Raw genomic sequence first — 21,278 nt, 5'->3', positions numbered from 1 at the left:
TTTTGAAATAAAACTGCTCTTAATTTTCATTAATGACTGATTATTGCGATTTATAGACTGTTAAAACTTTATTATACTGTAGGCCTATAACTCATTGTATAATCGACCTCATTAAACTCATTGCAAGCTAATCTATCTAATCTTTTATTATCCTCGCAGTGCATCGGTTTTGCAGTGATGCGCTATGAAATTATTGCGGGGCAAATTAATTGTAGTATCAATTTAATAATAAAAGTAGGCCTACCCTAATAATAATAATTTAATGCATAAATTGGAAATGCTAAATCCTCTTGATATCGATTGGCTAGCTGATGCTTTTGATGATATCTCTGGTCTGGATACACAATATCATGGTCTATCGTGCATATTTCACGTATAGTGTGAGCAGTCAAGTCAAAGCTCGATGAAACAGACCTTATAGTGTGAGCACATAAATGGTTTTCAAACGTTTGCATTTTCAGGCCCACAAAACACCATTGTCGAGGAAATAAACAGCCAAAACACAAAAAGTTTTCCGTTTTTAGTTGAAAATGGTGTTGTGTAAACGACCCCTCAGAGGATAGCTACCATGTACATAACTAAGCTGCTCATTCGCATTTTGAAGTTTTAATGTACCCTTATTTGGAAATGTTGGTCCAACTCATATTTGATCCACTCTGCTCTCTTTTCTCAGATAAAAGAGGTCAAATGGGCAGATGTAGGTGGATGGACGGGCCAGGGTGGATCCCTCCTGGGAACTAAACGGTATTTATCCCATATACAACGTTTATATTGCCTGCAGATTTCAGTAATACAATCGATTTTTAATGTAATGTGCTGTGTTGTGCTTAGTGCTTCTCTACAATGTTTTCAAATTTGCAGAACGCTTCCTGCAAAGTACATTGAAAAAATTGCAGAACAGATGCGGAAGTATAACATCAATGCGTTGTTAGTGATCGGAGGATTTGAGGTATGTTTTCCAGCCTGGACTTTAGTCATTTTAGTGTGTTGACAGGGTGGTCATTTTAATGAATGATTAAAAAAGTTATGTGCTTTGCTGTTAATATTTTATATTGTATAATATATAATTATTATAATGTAGATTTTTTACATTTATTTTTGTATATATATATATATATATATATATATTAATTATTTAAATTATACTCTATTTTTAGCAATAAAACTATTTTTTTAACTATTTTTTGTACATTAAATGTAATAATTATTTATATATACATTTTACACCTTGATGACTGTACATTTAATTTGATAAAACAATTTAATTCTTAATTAAAAAAGTCCATGACTAAGTTTAGTTAAGTTGCCTGCCCTCTCCATCATGTTTTCCTACGCAGCATCACCTAAAGCTTACTCAACTTCCTGTGCTCCTCTTCTTTTCATAATGAACATCCAAAATCATTCAAGAATGAGGTGATAATCACATTCTTAGCAGGCACTGGTTATCTTTCAGCTGTTGGAAATGTAACATTCACACAGCTGAGATGACAAATGACGCCATTAAAGACTGAACAATAACCTTCAATTGCAGAATAGCTCACCTGCTTCACCAAAGTCATTTCATGCTGCTGAGTTCAGGCTCATCTTCTCTCTTTCTATACAGAAATCATCAGGATGTGTGTATGTATTTTAAACAAGTGTTTCTATCTGAAGTGTGTGTATGGAGTGGATCCTCTGTCTCATGCTCTCCGTCGTGATGGCCATGGCTTTCCACTCGGTTCCTCCCCAATCTTGCCTCGTCTTTCTCTCTCATTCTTTGTCTGTCTCCTCATTCCATCCCCATTCCCAGCACCGGTAGCGGTTCACTAAATCCCCGGCTCTGCCCTGCAGGCCTACCTGGGGATCATGGAGTTGTTAGCAGCCCGCGGGATTTATGAGGAGTTGTGTGTGCCAATGGTCATGGTGCCGGCCACCGTCTCCAACAATGTGCCCGGCTCAGACCTCAGCATTGGCGCAGACACGGCTCTGAACGCTATCACTGATGTAAGTGAGGCTGGGGGACGCCACCCACCAGCCAATCACATCAGAGGCTCTGTCTTCTCTTTACAAGCCAATCACAGAGGCTCCGCCTTATGTTTATCAGCCAATTACATCAGTCTAGGTTAGCAGCAGCAGTGCTTTCCTTAACCTAAAGGTGCGGTCACATTTCCCGCTAATCGGCAAATATTCACTGACAAAATCTAGTCAGTTCAATAGGAATTTTACGCAATCTCTAATGTTGTGTGAGGTTGAACAACAGAAAGCTTCATGGTTTGAAAGTGACTTCTGTGTGAGCTTAGCTTCATACATGACTACACCACTTTTGCCAGTATTTTGCTATTGTGACCGCAACTTTAGGCAGCTCCCATTTCAAGACAGGATTGTGTATGAAGGCACCTCCTAAGGGAACTGGTTTCATACAGGCCGTAATGCCATGTCTAATGATCTAAAATAATATATTCATGTGATCTTTAGACAGTTTAGCGACTGCAGTGCTCATTTGTGAGTATAAATTAGTCATACATTTAGAACATTAAATATAAACCAAGGGAAACATCTATGATGCCTTCAAAGCAACCACATGAAGGCATCTTAGTAGACAGGATGTTACAAAATTAATGATTTCATTCATTACTTTAACAAGCAGGCGAGCCAAAATTAAACCATGCTAGTTACTGATCAGCTAGCTAATGACAGGCAATTAAGAACAGAAGGAATGTCATATTTTAGCTTAAATTTCATTACACCAAATATTAATATATGGATGATCTGGACATTTTTTGTGAGATTTATCCTGAAACAGATCTACACTAACCCTCAATGTTTTGGCTGATAAACGCAAAGGCGAGTCGTTAGCTAACAGGTAAGTGGCGATGACATGATGGCGGCATGTTTTGAGCTCTGCTTTTTTGTGGTTGTCATGTGACTGAGCCTGTGCTGTGCTATGATCACACTGCATTAAGCCGTCATAACAGATCGCTGACCCTAGCTAACGCAGACTGAACTGGAGTCTGTCTGCATAGTTTCATAGTTAAAGGTTTAAATGAACACAAGCCTTAGAAAAGCACAGGCCGCTGCAAACTAACTTTTTTTCATTTAAGAAATAGTTCAGCTAAAAATGAGTTGTCATTTATTCACCCTCTTGTCCTTACAAACTCATCTTTCTCTTGTCTGTGTAACTCAAATGCAAAGGTATTTTAAAGATATATTGGATTTTACCTTGTTCTTTTTCATACAATTATTATTTTTTTAAATAATTGAATGCTCTTAGGGAAATCAAGTTTGCAAAATGACACCAAAAAAGCACCATACAAGTAATCCTTGTGACTTACGGCTCTGCACAATAATTGTATAGTGCGTATGATACTTTTGAACTAAGAATCCCCGCACATGACAGGTAAAAAATATCATGGCCACGAATTAATAATTTGTTCCCTTGACCAGTGTTGGGGAAATTTACTTTTAAAAGTAATGCATTACTATGCTTTAAAGGGGTCATGAACTGCATTTTTGTTATTGTTTTATAATGTTTCCTATGATGTACTTATAATGTTAGTATGATTTTTTCATAAATAATTGTCATAATTTAGAAATAAAAGGCATTTTTTCTGCCCTGATTTTAGCCCGATTTGAACGCTCTGTTTGAAGGGGCGTGTCTACTGTGGGACTTCAGTCTAAACGCCCACTGCTGTGATTGGCTAACATATGAAATAAGTATTACATGTGGAACTCCCTCGAAAACTTTTAACACGTTTTAACTATTACAGCTCTCATGATTAACTAATCGAGGAGAGTGTTGGTTATAGCATTATATTTAGTTGGTGGCATGATACGTTGCAGTGATGAGCATGTAGCCAATTGTTGAGCGCATGAATGCAGTGATCTCGTCTTTGTAACTCGACTTCTGCACACTGACGAATGAGAAACAATTTGAAGTTGACCATTTAGTCATTGGTTTGATTTACTGACACATAGACAAAGAACATCTGACTGTACATGAATCATTACATATCAGAAATCACTGGTCACAGATCAGGCATTATAGTTAAGGCTATGTTTACACGTGGCCGGCTATTTTCAAAAATAACATTGTGCACACCTATCAGTTTTCAGAAAAGTGTTCGTTTACACAAACCCGTGTATATATGCCGTCAAGAGCATGCCAAACCTGTAGGTGGCAGTGTAACGAGAAGCTCAAGCCCACGTTAGCCAATCAGAATCCCGAAAATAGCAACGAATAACTTCCTCTTTCTCTTTTGAACAAGGTCGCACTTTTGACGCAGGTGCAAGTTCTGTCGCATACTGTGACGTCGCCCTGCCTAAAACTCAGTTTTTCTCAGTTTACATGCAAACGAAGTTTTCCAAAATCTCCACTCTGGCCGGAGTTTTTTAGAAAGAATCATTTTCAGAGGCGAATTCTCCGTTTGCGTGTAAACGAAGGGCACAAATGAAGGGAAATGTCTCCGTTTTTCAAAATAACCATGTACATGTAAACGGGGCCTAAAACTGTTACTTGCATGTCGTGGCAAGACTGTCTAGTCGATATCATAAAAAAGTCTGTTTCCAAGCCTGCGCCGAAATTGCGACTGATTTACCAAAGAATCTACTGTGAAATGTGCTGAATGCAAATAAATAATGCTCAACTGAGACATTCTCATGAGACATACATTTAACCATGTGTTATCAGCGTCAAACCTTGTGTTATACGTTTTGGCATACCATGTTTGAAGATTTTCAGCAAGTTTTGGCTTAAATTTGTTAGTTCCTCCTCACACAAAGTTATTGCATGACTTCAGAAGATTTTAAATATAGTGCACAATTCATATATCAACCTGGAAAACATTGTGGTTTTTGTTTTATGGAAAAAATAGCAATAATGGCATGAGGGTGAGTAAATGATGACAAAATTTTCAGTTTTGAGTGAACTGTCCCTTCAATATACTGATACTTAAGTATGCAAATAGATGTAAGAAAGAAGACCAGTCACAATTCAGTATGCAGATGTAGCGAAGGCGTCATTACTGTACATTTTGAATGTTGATGTGTGGACTGGATCATATTGCTGCTTCTACAGTATGTTCAGAATACCTGCCGTCCCGCTTCAGTGTCTTGCCACATGACCTACCCCGTGTGCATGTGAGTGCAAAAGTCGATCCCATCCCATCTGTACCCCCTTCCTCTTCCCTTCAACTCCCAATCGGAAGCCATGGCGGCCATCACACGGTGGGTGTCCGATCAACAGGGTCCGCTCCTGCACCAGTACTCCCTCTGCTGGTCTAACGTGTGCATTGTCCTGTCCCCTGTGGTCCCCTGCTGTGTTGTGCTGACCTGCCAAAGGCATTAGAGTGTCTGCTGCAGCTGAATGAGGCTCGGTCCCACTATGAGGAGTTTTGCATCCCGCTCTGTATGCTGCCTGCAACCATTAGTAACAATGTTCCCGGCACTGACCTTAGTATCGGGGCAGATACGGCCCTCAATGCCATTGTGGAGGTAAGAAAAAGAAATAAAACTCATTCCTGTCTGCAAAGGGGTCGTTCTTAGGAAACATTACGGCAACCCTGTCACACTTTTGGAAGTTATATAATTATAATTTCAAAAGAAAACTGGACCAAACCTGTTCGCATTCACATTTTGGGGTTGAATGTTATGGGGTTGAAATTGCTAAATTTCTAATAATGGTGTTAGCTTGCAAATATCACAATACTTACAGTCAGTACTCTAGTGTTTAATATTATTATATATTCCCATAACAGAGTTGAACTAGAGTTGTACTGTCCTGAAAAGGCCAAAAAGATAAAGATGTGACTCATGCTTTATTTGAGTCATGTGGTACAAAAAAATAAAAAAATAAATTATTATGTTACTCAGGTAATTATAATGTCAGCAAATAAATTCTACTGTTTTATAGAATTATTATTATTATTATTATTATTAATTAAATTTGCATGCAAATTGACTGATATTCCAATGAAAAAGAAACATTTACAGTAAGAATGAAAGTTATTTTACATTACACAATAAACCAGGCTAAAGTATATTGTGACTGATTTAATTATAGCACTAGTAAATGTGAACACACACAATGCACACAAATGGAGTTTCCTAAGAATGACTCAAAGATATTCAGTAATAAAATAATTCATTTTTTGGAATAACACATTTTATGTTATATACAGTTAAGTGTGAGGAGTGTTATTGTGTATCATAAATAGTTTTTTTTATCAGGAATGTGCTTCATAAGGTCATGTACAGTAAGTGCTCTTAAGCTCCTAAAAGCCCATTTAGTGTAGTTTGTCTTCCCAAAAGTTCTCTGTAAATGCAAAAGAATTATTCTTGGCTTAGATTTACATGAAAAGTAAATATTATGTCTCCAAGCTGATTTTTGATCATGATAGTTACTAAGGAAAGACATTTTAAGGTATGTTTTAGACAAGTTGGTGCATGGCATGCCATGTGTCTGGAATGACAGAGATTCAGCTGGCTGGAGCAATATCTGATGCATTGCTCTACAAGATGCAACACGACTAAATGTGTGTGTGTGTTTGTCAGACATGTGACCGTATCAAGCAGTCCGCCAGCGGTACAAAGCACCGTGTGTTCATCATCGAGACGATGGGGGGGTACTGTGGTTATCTGGCCAGTGTTGGTGGTCTAGCGGCTGGAGCAGATGCTGCATACATCTATGAGGAACCGTTTGACATCAGAGACCTACAGGTTACCAGCACACACACGCTGTTAAACCGCTAGTGTCCTAGAAATAAAATAAATTACGCAATAGGATTCATAGATAATTACATGGTTATATAAACTTTGACTTGGTGCCAAGTTTAGTGCACTTCTTAAACAATTAACATGAGTGCCATCTGTTGGTTAAATGAAGGAACTGCTTTTCTCTTTCCTTCAGTCGAATGTAGAGCACTTGACAGAGAAAATGAAGACCAGCATTCAGAGAGGACTAATCCTGAGGTATCTATCTGTCTGTCTATCTATCTATCTGTCTGTCTATCTATCTATCTATCTTTCTATCTATCTAGTGAAACAACCTATACCAAAATGTATTTAAAATACATTTATTTCATACTAAGTATACTACAATCCATTAAAATATTTACTGACATATCTCTTGATACTTACTGATATAAAAATTTGAATTAAACTTGATTTGGAGATCTTCTTTATTGCACAATGCACATTTCATAATATTAAAGGGGTGGTTGATTATGAATTCACTTTTTTAACTTTAGTTAGTGTGTAATGTTGCTGTTTGAGCATAAACAACATCTGCAAAGTTACAATGCTCAAAGTTCAAAGCAAAGGGAGATATTTTCTTTTAAAGAAATTGCTTTTTAAGGACTACAACAAACGGCTGGTAGAGACTACACGACATAGTCAATGACTAGAAGATAACTACACATCAGCTACATAAATTCATCAACTAACCATTCAGAAATGTTGTCTACATGTTGTCACTTCTTCTTGAGTCTCTCCATCATTGTCTGTGTTTGCTCACCCTCAAAAAATGACAACTTTAACATGCTATATAAAACTATCTGTGGGGTATTTTGAGCTAAAACTTCACATACACACTCTGGGGACAAAAGAGACTTATTTTACATCTTGTGAAAAGGGCATTATACCACCCCTTTAAGCCTAACATGTGTTTTAATATCACTATGAGTAAGGATAGTATGATCTTTGTATAATATCAGTCTTTAAATGCAAGATATTTAAAGTGTACCTAAAGTATACTTGCAATAATTCCACTTTAGCATAATCAAATATTCTTAAGTATATCTTAAGTTGGACCTCAGCACTATTTCTGGATAACTCAAGTACATTAAGTACAAAATTAGTTGTTCTAATATAGCAGACTTTAAAGTAAACTAATTTAGTTTACTGAAAGTACAATTGCAGGGTATTTAGTATACTTTGCATAAAATAAATGTACTTCAATTATATATTTTAGTATATTTATTTTTCACTAGGTTATCTATCTGTCTGTCTGTCTGTCTGTCTGTCTGTCTGTCTGTATATCTGTCTAGCTATCTATCTGTCTGTCTATCTATCTATCTATCTATCTATCTATCTGTCTGTCTGTCTGTCTGTCTGTCTGTCTGTCTGTCTGTCTGTCTGTCTGTCTGTCTGTCTGTCTGTCTGTCTGTCTGTCTGTCTGTCTGTCTGTCTGTCTGTCTGTCTGTCTGTCTGTCTGTCTGTCTGTCTGTCTGTCTGTCTGTCTGTCTGTCTGTCTGTCTGTCTGTCTGTCTGTCTATCTATCTATCTATCTATCTATCTATCTATCTATCTATCTATCTATCTATCTATCTATCTATCTATCTATCTATCTATCTATCTATCTATCTATCTATCTATCTATCTATCTATCTATCTATCTATCTATCTATCTATCTATCTATCTATCTATCTATCTATCTATATCCACCAGTCTGTCTGTCGATGTATCTATCTGGATGTCTGTGTGTCTTTCTGTATATCATGCAGCACAGAATCTGTGTGTCTTCATTCCCTCGTGTTTCATCTCCTCTCAGCTCAGATGAGAGTATTTTGGGTCAGTGTGATTGAGATGTGTGAGCAGAGCCTCAGGCGTCACAACACACACTCCTCACTCAGCCGGTTTGTGTGTGTGTGCTTGTGTTCATGCAGGAATGAGAACAGTAATGAAAACTACACCACAGACTTCATCTATCAGCTCTACTCTGAGGAAGGCCGGGGAGTGTTTGACTGCAGGAAGAATGTTCTGGGTCACATGCAGCAGGTACTGCACACAAATCAGAAATCAAAGAACACAGTGGCCAACAGGAACCAGTTACAGGGGTAGTTCACCCAAAAATGAAAATTCTGTCAGTAATTACTCTCCCTCATGTTGTTCCAACCCCGTAAGACTTTCATTCATCTTCGGGAACACGAATTAAGATATTTTTGATGAAATGTGAGAGGCTTCTAAGGGATCGAAACTTGCCGGCCCAGAAAAGTTATTAAAGACAATGTTTAAAATATTGTCTTTAATATTTAATGTTTATCAAGCGACTAGAATAGTTTTTGTGCGCAAAAAACAACAAAAATAACGACTTTATTCAACTATTAATTTTCGTCTGTGTGGGTCTGAATGAATTCACGTAGTGTAACAGCGCAGCGCTTCTGGGTTGTACGTCATACGCATCACACACATGACCAGCGTCGGCCAATAGTGAGCCTCCGTTCTGACATACAACCCGGAAGCGCTGCGCTGTTACACTACGTGAACTCACTCAGAGACCCACACAGACGAAAATGAATAGTTGAATAAAAGTCGTTATTTTTGTTGTTTTTTTGCGCACAAAAACTATTCTCGTCGCTTGATAAACATTAAATATTAAAGACAATATTTTAAACATGGTCTTTAATAACTTTTCTGGGCCGGCAAGTTTCGATCCCATAGAAGCCTATGGAGGAGTGAGACAGCTCTCAGATTTAATCAAAAATATCTTAATTTGTGTTCTGAAGATGAACGAAAGTCTTACGGGGTTGGAACAACATGAGGGAGAGTAATTACTGACAGAATTTTCATTTTTGGGTGAACTAACCCTTTAACTCCAGTCTCATGAATCAGTATTCTGGAGCAGACATACCTGTACGGTTTTCTTTTGCCTGCTAATTCAAGTGAGCGAGCAAGAGTATTATCATTGCTTAATACAAGGACAGCTTTAACACTTTTGACACAAACAGTTTAGATCACACTTGTGCTGGATAACTGCATTTATACAGCAAGTATGCTTCTGTGTGCATAGAATACCTGGCCTATAGGATAAATACGTTTATATTTAATATACAATACTATTTATATACAATATAAATGAATTAAAATGCATATATTTATTTTTCACTAGGGTGGTGCTCCTTCTCCATTTGACCGTAACTTTGGGACCAAAATCGCTGCCAAGGCCATGCAGTGGATCACCAAGAAACTGAATGAAAGCTACAGACAAGGTAGAAATGACAACAGTTATGAGTCATGTGGATAATGAAGCAAACTTCAAAAATCAGTAGAATTCAATCACCACTTGTCCTTCTTGTTGACCTGTGCTGTTGTACACAAGGCACTCAGTAACCGTCATATTGTTAGTGTAATCCACAAACACCACAGATGTGGCATAGTACTCAACAGAGTCCTTGACCTTCATTTACTTGATTTTGAAATGATACTGTAGAGTCGCTGCATTTTTTCAGCTAGTTATGTGTGTGTGTGTGTGTGTGTGTGTGTGTGTCTGTGTGTGTGTGTGTGTGTGTTTACTTCTTTTGCTGTGCCTGTGGATGAATAAAGATGAAGGTAAACATTTGAATTTTGTTCAGTCTGATTTGGTGACCTCAGTGAAAGACTGTCCTGCAGGGTATTAGTGCATTATCGTGATGAAGCTTTAGTGTAATTGTAAAATATTAACTCTAAAGTTATATTCAAGTCTGTATGGAAGCTTGTTTCGCCACCGAATACACAAAATAAAAAGATAATTGTGACTTTTTATTTCACAATTCAAATTCGAATTTGAGGGAAAAAAAATCTGACATTTTATCTCACATTTCTGATTTTTTCTTTTCTTTTAACTGCAAGTTAATATCTCACAATTCTAACCTTTTTTCCCCCCAGAATTTTTACATATAAACTCGCAATTGCGAGAAAGTCAAATATGTGACAGAATCGACTTTTCTCTCTCGCAATTACGAGTTTATATGTAAAAATTCTGAGAAAATGTCAGAAAAAAAGTCAGAAATGTGAGGAAAAAAAAGTCAGCATTCTGAGATTAAAAACTCACAATAACTTTTTTATTACGTGGTAGAAACAAGCTTCCATAAGTTTATGTGTTTTTTTTTTTTTTTTGTGGATTTGTAATATATTTCCATTTATAGATTTCTTTAAAAAAAAATGTTTTATTGCAAATAGACCAGGCCAGGTTATTGTGAATGTTTGATTATAAATCATGCATGTATTTGTTATTTATTGATAAAATGCAGTTATTGTCATATGCAAACTGACACACCATATCAGAATCTTTTTAACTCTTTCCCTGCCAGCGGTTTTGTATTCTTTTTTTTTCTTTTTTTTTTAAGTTGCCAGTCAGCGCCAACATTTTTGATCACTTAATCTCATCTGGCCCCCAGAATATTTAGAAAATCTGAAGATCTGGAGATTCTGTACTATTTCAGAAGGTGTGTAATAGCGCCCCCTACCGTATAACAGTGAAAACAAGGATTTGCGGAAAATTCCGTCAACGGCAGGGATCGAGTTAACGCTTCCTGCAGAAATGCTTCACAGTCTAATGACGAGACAGTGATGTTGTAAGCGCGTGCTAAACCTGTGTGCGTTTTCCGTAGGGAGAGTGTTTGCTAACACAGAGGACTCGGCCTGTTTGCTGGGCATGCGGCGTCGCGCTATGGTTTTCCAGCCTGTGGTTCAGCTGAAAGATGAGACTGACTTTGTGTATGTTCACACCACAGTTCTTCCATAAACCAGCTCATTTATGTTTCAAAATGAATAAGATCTGACCTTCTGTTCTGTGTGTTCAGTCACAGAATCCCTAAGGAACAGTGGTGGCTGAAGTTACGTCCACTCATGAAGATCCTAGCCAAGTACAAGACCAGCTACGACGTGTCAGACTCGGGCCAGCTGGAACACGTGGCCCTGAACCGGCCCAGAGAGTCTGAGGTCTCGGCTGCCATTTAAACTCATCCAAATAACGGTGGCGTTCAAAGGTCACGCTTTAGACGGGCCCGTCTGTCCTGCGAGCGCTGTCGTCGACACTTTTGTTCTCCGGCCCGCTTTTTTTTTTTTTCTGTGTGTGTCATCGCTGTGTTGGAAAAATGTCACCCTTTGTTATTTTACAGAAATCAGTGTTAATCGTAGGAGAGTGTAAGACGCTGTGCAGTTTGGTTTGACTGTTTTATTCCCTCTCACTCCTGTCGCTGCGCTTCGAGCGACGGCCTCGCTGTCACCCCGCCATGTCTGCAATAGTGTTACGCTTCAAAGCACATTTCTCTCTCTGAAGTTCCCAGAAAGAAGGAAGATTTCCACTTTCCGGTGTCAAGCGCTGTATGCGGTGAAGGCCACATTGCTAGAGCACCGTTTGATGTTTGAATGTATTGCATCATCAAGTGTTAACATTTGCCTGACCAATAAAGACCACAATCACTATGTGTGAAAATCAATGTCTGCTGTTTGATTTTACACATTAACACACTTGCCATGAACACACGCAACCCTGTTTTTTTTTTACTTTTACTTGCGTCATGTGCCATTGAGTCCCATGGAATGAATACTGTGTAGAGCTGCACGATTAATTGTTACAAGACTGCGATCTCGATTCAAACACCCACTCGATCTCATTGCTAAATGACAACGATTCGCCTGTGTCTACGCTTTAAATAACAATTGTATTAATTACATCGTTATGCCAACAGGGGGGGCGACAAGTGACTGTTAAAAAATGGATTTGACATTGAATCATTCGTTCAAGAGATTTGTTCAAAAACGTCCTGTAATGAAACAAGTGAAGTATTTATGAGTCATTGAATCATTCATTCATTAAAAAAAAAAATATATATATATATATTAAGATTAATTAAACATTTCAGATAAACTTCAACACATAACATATTTTACCTCTAGTAAATGTATTTATTTTGTTCAGTTGGGAGAATCGTGGGAGAATCATGATCTCTGTTTCAAATTAGAAAATCGTAATTCTAAAATTTAACCAGAATTGTGCATCTCTAATATTGTGGTATAAAAACACCATGGTATAGTAATGGGGGGTTTCAACCTTTGCTTCATGAAACTTGCGTATCACACTGTCAGAGTCATGGGATTTCAGTAAACGAGGATTCGTTACGTTACTGAATGTCAGTGGTTCTCCACTAGGGGGCGATGATCTCTGAGAGCCCGTGAACCAGCGTCTATATGGTGTTTACTTGATCGCGGCTTAGGTTTATACATTTGTTAACATTATAATGACATATTTTCCAAATAAAAAGGAATAGTTGTTGTTAGTCTCTTACTAGCCTGATTAACCAATTTAATAAAGTAACACATTATACAGACACTTTGATATTTAATGGTATAAGATGATTTGTTAATTGCACATTGATTGCACATTCAATATAACATTTGCACTTGGTTTGTAAAAGTTTTTTTATGCCTGTTTGGGTTTTCATTGCGTTTTAACACCATTTTGACCAGCATGTGGCGGTTCAAGTGCTTCGAAACAGCGGATCATTTTGCGACGCAATTGATTTAATTGATTCAAAGTTTTGAAAAGCTTCGTTTCTCCCATCACCACCATGGCATTTGAAAATGGCAATATTTCTGTACAGTGGTGCGATGCTGACAGAAAATTCACAGGGGCTTGGGGCAAAATTGACTTAACATTAAAATGTCGAGGCTGCTCTCACCGGGGCTCTGTTTCCTTTTTTCTTCGCACTCGGAAAGAAAGTGACCTTCAATGGCCAGTTTCCGACAATATAGCCAATCATTACTGATATGGCTATAATGGCATCATCAAACGAGGAATACGAGACAACCCTATGAGTCTGTTCTTCAACATCCCAACACAGCTCCTCACTGCACAAGTATGGCAGGTTTTACACATAAAGTCTGTAGTATTTCTTTACTCGTTCCTCTAATGGCTTCCTATAGCTTCTTAATTGCCAACTCAGCAGCCTTGAGTGTGGAATAATGGACCAAACCATAGCCTTTAGCTTCTCCATTAATGTCACAGACCATTCTGCTCAACAGAACTTCCCCACAGCTTGAGAAAGTGTCGTAAAAAGCCAAGTCGTCAATGTCTCTTGCTGAGCCCTTAATAATTATGTTCCCAATTCCACTTTTTCTCACATGTTGGGCCCAAATGATGCGCATCGGCTTACGCACGAGCTCTGAGGGCGTTTTCCACAATAACGAAGAGCTAATATTAAGCGATTTACATTAGATCAAATATTGTCTGTTTTTGCTGTATTTCCAAACAAAACCACAGCAGAACCGTTGTGTCTCTGAGCAACACAGACTGGTGTCTCATAATGAATGAATCCGCGTTTTTCTAATCTCATTATATTATTCATGCAATTCTATATGCAGTGTTAATACATTCATGTCACCTCTCAGCTGCATTAAACATTGTGTGTGAAAACATCAAAATGCCACTTCAGATTGAGCGTCTGTGCTTCTGTTGACTGAGTTCATTTCATTAGTAACAGCATTTCAATTTCTTCAATAAATCATTCAAATTGAATAAAGCTCTATGCTCTGTCTTATTATTTTGATTGAAATTTAGCCTATTTATTCAATTTAGGATTTTTTTTTTCTTTTTCTTATAATAGTGATAATTGCCTTAGGAAAACTAAATGAAGGGGCAAATATCACCTGTTAATAGAAAAAGGAATTTCTCACTGGCTGAAAGCAAAAAAAAAGAAAGAAAAAAATGTTTCCTCTATTCTTACCGAACATGGCGAATCAAAATTGGGTGTGTTCACGTTTGGCATGTTTGATTGGATTAACGACCCTGCTCTGTTATTGGTTCATATGAATAAGTGTGAATGCATAAATGCTAAGAGCTCATGGCGCCTAATGAAGTCATGATTAAAAGACTTCAAACGTTTTGAAAACGGTTAACAATTTTGATGTTTTGTAAGAAATGTTGAGATTAAAATAGAGCACACATGCCTCAGTGCTTCAGATCTTATCAGTGAGGGAAAGTGACATCATTTCCTGTATCTTATAGTTATGGGAGATAATTCCACCAATTTAAAGGCACAGTATGGTACGGTAACAGTATTGAAGCAAGATTTATGGACACACATTTTTGTTAGATAAAAGTTATTTTTAAACAATTTAATGTGGTATTAGCAAAATGACTATTAGGGGATTTTATAAATCAAATAAATGAAATATTACCGAAAGAAAAGTAAAATAAAATATTTTGATTACACGATAGATGATGGAGAAAATACACTGACTAATTTGAACAACAAGAAATCATGATTTTCAGCTATTTAAGACACTTTTTACAAAACAATATTATATTGTTATGGCCTGTAACATCTTGTGATCCATGACAATGAGTAACAAATTATTAGAGTAATTAATAAATATTTTAAAAAAGCCTCCATAAACAATCATTGTTAGAAGTAACCATTCAAACCAATCCACATTCAGTAACTGTCACGTTAACTAAAGAAAACTAAGGGAGGACTCAAATGCAAAGGAAAAATGATATTTATTACAAAAGAAACACAAAACAAAACCCACGAGGGGGAAAACATAACTCAATACACAACAACAACAACAACAACTCAATACACAACAACAACAACAACTCAATACACAACAACAACAACAACAACTCCTCAATACACAACAACAACAACTCAATACACAACTCAATACACAACAACAACAACTCAATACACAACAACAACTCAATACACAACAACAACAACTCAATACACAACAACAACAACTCAATACACAACAACAACAACTCAATACACAACAACAACAACAACTCAATACACAACAACAACAACTACAACAACTCAATACACAACAACAACTCAATACACAACAACAACTCAATACACAACAACAACTCAATACACAACAACAACAACAACTCAATACACAACAACAACTCAATACACAACAACAACTCAATACACAACAACAACTCAATACACAACAACAACTCAATACACAACAACAACTCAATACACAACAACAACTCAATACACAACAACAACTCAATACACAACTCAATACACAACAACTCAATACACAACAACAACAACAACAACAACTCAATACTCAATACACAACAACAACTCAATACACAACAACAACAACTCAATACTCAATACACAACAACAACTCAATACACCACCACCACCACCACCACCACCACCACCACAACAACAACAACAACAACAACAACAACAACAACAACAACAACAACAACAACAACATACCACAAAGGGTCACGGGAGAACAGGAGACGTGTACAAGACAACGATCCAACACAAACTGCAAACACAAAGGAACTTATAAAAGGGACAAATAAGGCAGGTGATGAGGGAACAACAGGTGGGGCAAATGAAACCAATAATGAGATAACAAGGAGGGTGGGGTCAAAACAGAGACATGAACACAAACACCACAATGTGCTACACGAGACAGGACAGGCATGTGACAGTAACTTAAAAGCGTCATCAAATTTACTTGTGGACAAAACGTAAGACAAACTCAATTTTAGCTAAAATGTTGATTCAATCCAAATGATTCAAGTTTTAAAACATGTAGACTAATACTAAACGACAAGGCCATACATTGATCTTAAAAGAGTGTTGGATGGAGTTAAGGACGGGTCAGTAAGCCTACTTGTTAGATGAAAAAGGACTCATCCATCTGTAATAATGTGTGCATGGTGATGCGGTTAAGTTATATAGTAAATGGAGACATTATACGTCAATAATTACCAAGACTATTTTATATGGGGATGATCTGAACAATTACCGGCAAATACAGCCTTCTGGAATTCTTTATTTTATCAATCATGGCAATAGTAGCTACTATTTGTTGTTGTTTCCTCAACACTATCTGTTCCCAGATGACTGTGGCAACTTCTAATATACACTTTATTTTTACTGAAACATTCTAAATGCTGTTGTAACATGTACTCTTAAAAATGTTATGTTTATTAATGAGTCCTCCATTCTGTTCTCAAATCCATTGTGAAACGTACGATCGTATTATAAAGTCTATAAAACTATTATAAAATTAGCGTTTGCAATGCTATAGTGATGCGATTCTCTGTCCATCCGATAGGGGGCAGCAGTGCATCATCACACTAACTGAGCCGTGAGCACGTGTTCTGCAGCATGGTCACTCATGCTTCTGTCAGACACACACACACACACACACCACAACTGCTTCTGATCTTCATCATGGAGCATGTGCACTCATGACATGTGTGCATGATTTATTTGTAAAGACAGATCACATAATAAATGATTCCCAACTCAGAATCATAATACTGTTTGCTAAAACCAAGTGCAATGCAATGACCGAAGTACCAAACTTCACCAATAAATCCAGTGCATGTTCAAAACACAAACTAAAGGTTAGGTAATTCATCACAAGAGTCTTCAGTGTTTTTTTTTTAGTAAGCATGGACGCATTTCATAGTCCTAGCCATACACACCCTCCCTTACACGTACAAAAATTAGCAAATCCAATTATTTAAGTTGATTTAAGTATGCAAAGCCAGGCCTGTGGGGTCATACGCACATAGGTAATCAATAGTAATTACCATTTCATTTCTCCCTTGTTATTTCCTTCCGTCTTAAATCAGAATCTGATCTCATCTGACTGATTAAGCCTCGGCCCGTTTCAGGGTCCGTATCAAGCTCAGAAGTGTGGAGTTGCCTGACTTTAACTTCATTTCATACATCACTCCTCTTAAACACAGCGCTCCAATTAAACTCAGGCCTGGATCATTCTAATGCCCTGGAAAATAGACCATTTCCATTACAGAGACGCTTAATTCAGTCGATGTGGGGTCCCAGAATGCTTTGTGCTGCAGATTTCTGCCTTTGATTCCACACTTATATGGATTTCTGGAGAAAGATGTATGATCCCGAATGATATTCCTGTGCAGTAAATAGTGAACGCCCATAGTGGTAAAAATAGATTACTTGAAAGCTACTGCGATAACAATGGTAATGAGAGACAATAAATCTCGGTGTGTAATATTAGAAAAGCAATATTTCTCTTTCAGATAAATCATGTGTGTGTGTGACATATGTGGAGGATGAATATTTATGAATGAATAAATCCTTGAAGAAATAAACTGCTGTAATGTTCCAGCTTTTGCAGCTCGATAAAACGCGAATGATGAATGTGGGAGTTTTTGAAGCTTTTTTTGCAGGCAGATTGAACAAATTTCTGCTGTACTGTACTGTACAGTATCTGACGCTGGATGTTTCATTGATTACGGGCTGTGCGCTTCACTGCTTTCTCGTATGTTATTGGAGATGGTATCAAGAGCCTTATTACTGATCTGCTTTCACTTGCTTAAACAGAGAAGAAAAGGAACAATGCTTTTCATATTCATCAACTGGGATCAAATTTAAAGATTCTTTTTTCTTTCTTTTTTTTTTCTGCTGGCCCAGGCGAGCCAGTAGCTCAGGTTTTAAATATTTAGCTATTTTATTAAGCAAGAGTAAGTAGGATTAGATAGTAGCACAATTTCTTTAAAAGGCAACAAATATAAAATCTTAAAGAGATAGTTTACCCGAAAATGTAATTTCTGTCATCATTTACTCACCCTCAAGTTGTACCAAACCTGTATGAACCATCTGCTGAACACAAAAGGAGATATTTTGAAGAATATGAGTAACCAGACAGTTGATGGACGCCATTGACTTCCATTGTATGGAGGAAGAAAACATACTATGGAAGTCAATGGCGACCATCAACTGTTTGGTTACTCTTATTCTTCAAAATATCTTCTTTTGTGTTCAGGTTTATACAGGTTTGGAACAACTTTAGAGTGAGTAAATGATGACAGAAATTTCATTTTTGGGTGAACTATGATTATTTGCAATAATAACTTTTAATTATTTTTAAACTCCAAACAGGACACTTAAAGGATTAGTTCACTTTAAAAAAAAAAAATGCTGATAATTTACTCACCCCGATGTCATCCAAGATATCCATGTCTTTCTTTCTTCAGTCGAAAAGAAATTAAGGTTTTTGAGGAAAACATTCCAGGATTTTTCTTCATATAATGGACTTCAATGGCAACCAACGGTTTGAAGGTTCAAATGTCCGTCTCAATGCAGCTTCAAAGTCTCCACACGATCCCCAGTCAAGAAATAAGGGTCTTATCTAGCGAGACGATCGGTCATTAAAAAACAAATATATATAATATATATATATATATATATATACTTTTTAACCACAAATGCCCGTCTTGTACCATCTCTGAGATACGCCACGTATTACGTCATCATGTTGGAAAGGTCACGAAAAAAAATAAAAAAATAAAAAAAAAAAAAAATAAAAAAAAAAAAAATAAATAAATAAATAAATAAATAAATAAATAAATAAATAAATAAAAACAAAGAAGTCGGTCGACTTTTAAGTTGGAGGAGAAAATGAGATGGAATTTTTCGCCCTTCCCAACCTTTTTGAACCGGAGTACACAGACAAATAACTTAGATAGATGACGTGATGCGTGACCTTTCCAACGTGATGACGCAATGCATCGCACATCTCAGAGATGGTACACGACAGGCATTTGTGGTTAAAAAGTATATATATATATATATATATATATATATATTTTTTTTTTTTGAAAATGACTGATCGTTTCGCTAGATAAGACCCTTATTTCTCGACTGGGATCAAGTGGAGACTTTGAAGCTGCATTGAGATGGACATTTGAACCTTCAAACCGTTGGTTGCCATTGAAGTCCATTATATGAAGAAAAATCCTGGAATGTTTTCCTCAAAAACCTTTATTTCTTTTCGACTGAAGAAAGAAAGACATGGATATCTTGGATGACATTGGGGTGAGTAAATTATCAGCAAAACATTTTTTGAAAGTGAACTAATCCTTTAACAGTCATAAATCATGGGACATTAACTCCAGGCCCTTATCCTTTATAGATATGTCTTTAATTACAGGCACTTTCAAAGGTTGATTTTTATTAAAACTAAAAAACTACCAGTAAAGATTAACTGGACTGAGCAAACCAGACAAACGTTGATCTCTTGGGTCCGGTTGGGTAAGTGGTGGCTTTAACTCTCTCGCACATTGTTTATCAATTTTGCTTTAAAATTCAGCAAGAACTGCGAGTTAGCGCAGAATGCAGGTGGGCAGCATTCATCAAAACTAGCGTTGTCTTCTGAACAATCACAGCTGCTGTTCGCCACATTGCTTTTCTCAAACGAAACATCGATCACGACCACGGAGACGCAGAGTTAGGAAAGAGCTCATCCCTCATGTGGCAGATAGCGAACTGATGGTTTGCTCAGATTCTCAAATTTGATTGTGGGACAAATGATAGCTCGCGAAACCAGACATCAATCACGACACCTTTAGCGACACTTTGCTGCTTCGCCGTTTCCCGCATGCTGACCGTTCCCCGTAGATTATAAAGCCGATCATACGCCGCGGTGTTTACGCACAGCATGAGGCGGCGAACTGGTGTTGGCTCAGCACTGTTGGGAAGACTCATGATTTGATATATTAAACCTAATATCTCAGTGACATTTCTCAGGACACATTTTCATCGGCAGAGTTTCATCTGCTCTTTTGGGTCCCGTTCTTGATAAATGACACTGGACGTTAATTCTCTCCTCTCTGTCTTTCATCTCTGCAGAGTTTCGGTGGCACACTGCGACCACACCGGTGAAAGGGAGAGGGCGAGAAAATGGACAGCGCCATTAATGGAATTGACATTAATTTGACAGAGTGCTGGCTAACATGTGAAGTCACTGGCAGTTCATAAGAATAATATTAAGCATGCATTAGCATGCAAGGGCGAAGCTCGACAGGAACGCCTGGCATTCAGTGTAGCGGGTGAAAAGAAAGCGCATGCACCAATGCAGTTTAACCTGTCTTGTTTGTGCCACCCAGGTGCATGCGAGTGCAAGACTTTAAAGCATTACTTGAAAAACTTGGCTGCAAAACACTGTGAATGGATTTATGACTTTCTCCGCACACACACAATATAGGAGAGCGACGCATGGCTTATGTGCCCTTGAGAAAAGCAATTATGCGTGCGCATTCGCAACAACAAACAACTCCCACAGTGCACCCTGACTTGAAGCATGACCGTCCATGTAACAGCCAAAGGCCATTACCAATCCCCATTAACGCTAATCACTAACCACTTTACTTGATAAGAACCGAGGGGTCGCCTACTAGAGACCCGCCACATCTAACCCCAACTGTTTCTGACGCACCCCAATCTAGGTACCAGTTAGGCTCATACTCTCGCCATCGATAAAAAAATGATAAACTGGATTTCCAATTATTACTCTGAGGGGGAAAGAGTAAAAAACGCCTTTCTGGAATCAGCTGTGGTTAGCCTTTGGGTTATCTGTCTGAGAGGGGATTTGACTGGTCTCCAAACAATATGGCTCCAGAGAGACTTCCCTGCTGCAGAATGTAATTATGCAGATGTAGTTAGAGTGAATGTGTGTGTGGAACCAATCACACACTTTGCTTTTATGCTGGAACTCAACTCCAGTG

The 21,278-nt window shown here is 37.6% G+C and overlaps 1 protein-coding gene across 5 annotated transcripts in view; it reads left to right on the top strand.

The window, feature by feature from the left end:
* Positions 1-12,160, top strand: part of pfkpa (phosphofructokinase, platelet a) — a 37,269-nt gene extending 25,109 nt beyond the window's left edge. For 2 of the 5 annotated variants that reach the window (XM_084398877.1, XM_084398878.1), the window contains exons 14-22: positions 674-744; positions 862-949; positions 5,317-5,469; positions 6,529-6,693; positions 6,884-6,945; positions 8,641-8,752; positions 9,864-9,963; positions 11,344-11,449; positions 11,536-12,160. In XM_084398877.1, coding sequence (XP_084255003.1) covers positions 674-744; positions 862-949; positions 5,317-5,469; positions 6,529-6,693; positions 6,884-6,945; positions 8,641-8,752; positions 9,864-9,963; positions 11,344-11,449; positions 11,536-11,692 — 1,014 coding nt within the window. In that variant the 3' untranslated portion in view covers positions 11,693-12,160. Of the gene's footprint in view, positions 1-673; positions 745-861; positions 950-1,830; positions 1,984-5,316; positions 5,470-6,528; positions 6,694-6,883; positions 6,946-8,640; positions 8,753-9,863; positions 9,964-11,343; positions 11,450-11,535 lie in introns of all 5 variants that reach the window. The other 3 variants (XM_084398879.1, XM_084398880.1, XM_084398881.1) reach the window with 2 other exon arrangements.
* Positions 12,161-21,278: the final 9,118 nt, after the last annotated feature.

Source organism: Rutilus rutilus (genome assembly GCF_951802725.1).
Source record: "Rutilus rutilus genome assembly, chromosome: 24".
Taxonomy (NCBI): domain Eukaryota; kingdom Metazoa; phylum Chordata; class Actinopteri; order Cypriniformes; family Leuciscidae; genus Rutilus; species Rutilus rutilus.
This window is presented reverse-complemented; position numbering and strand designations above follow the sequence as displayed.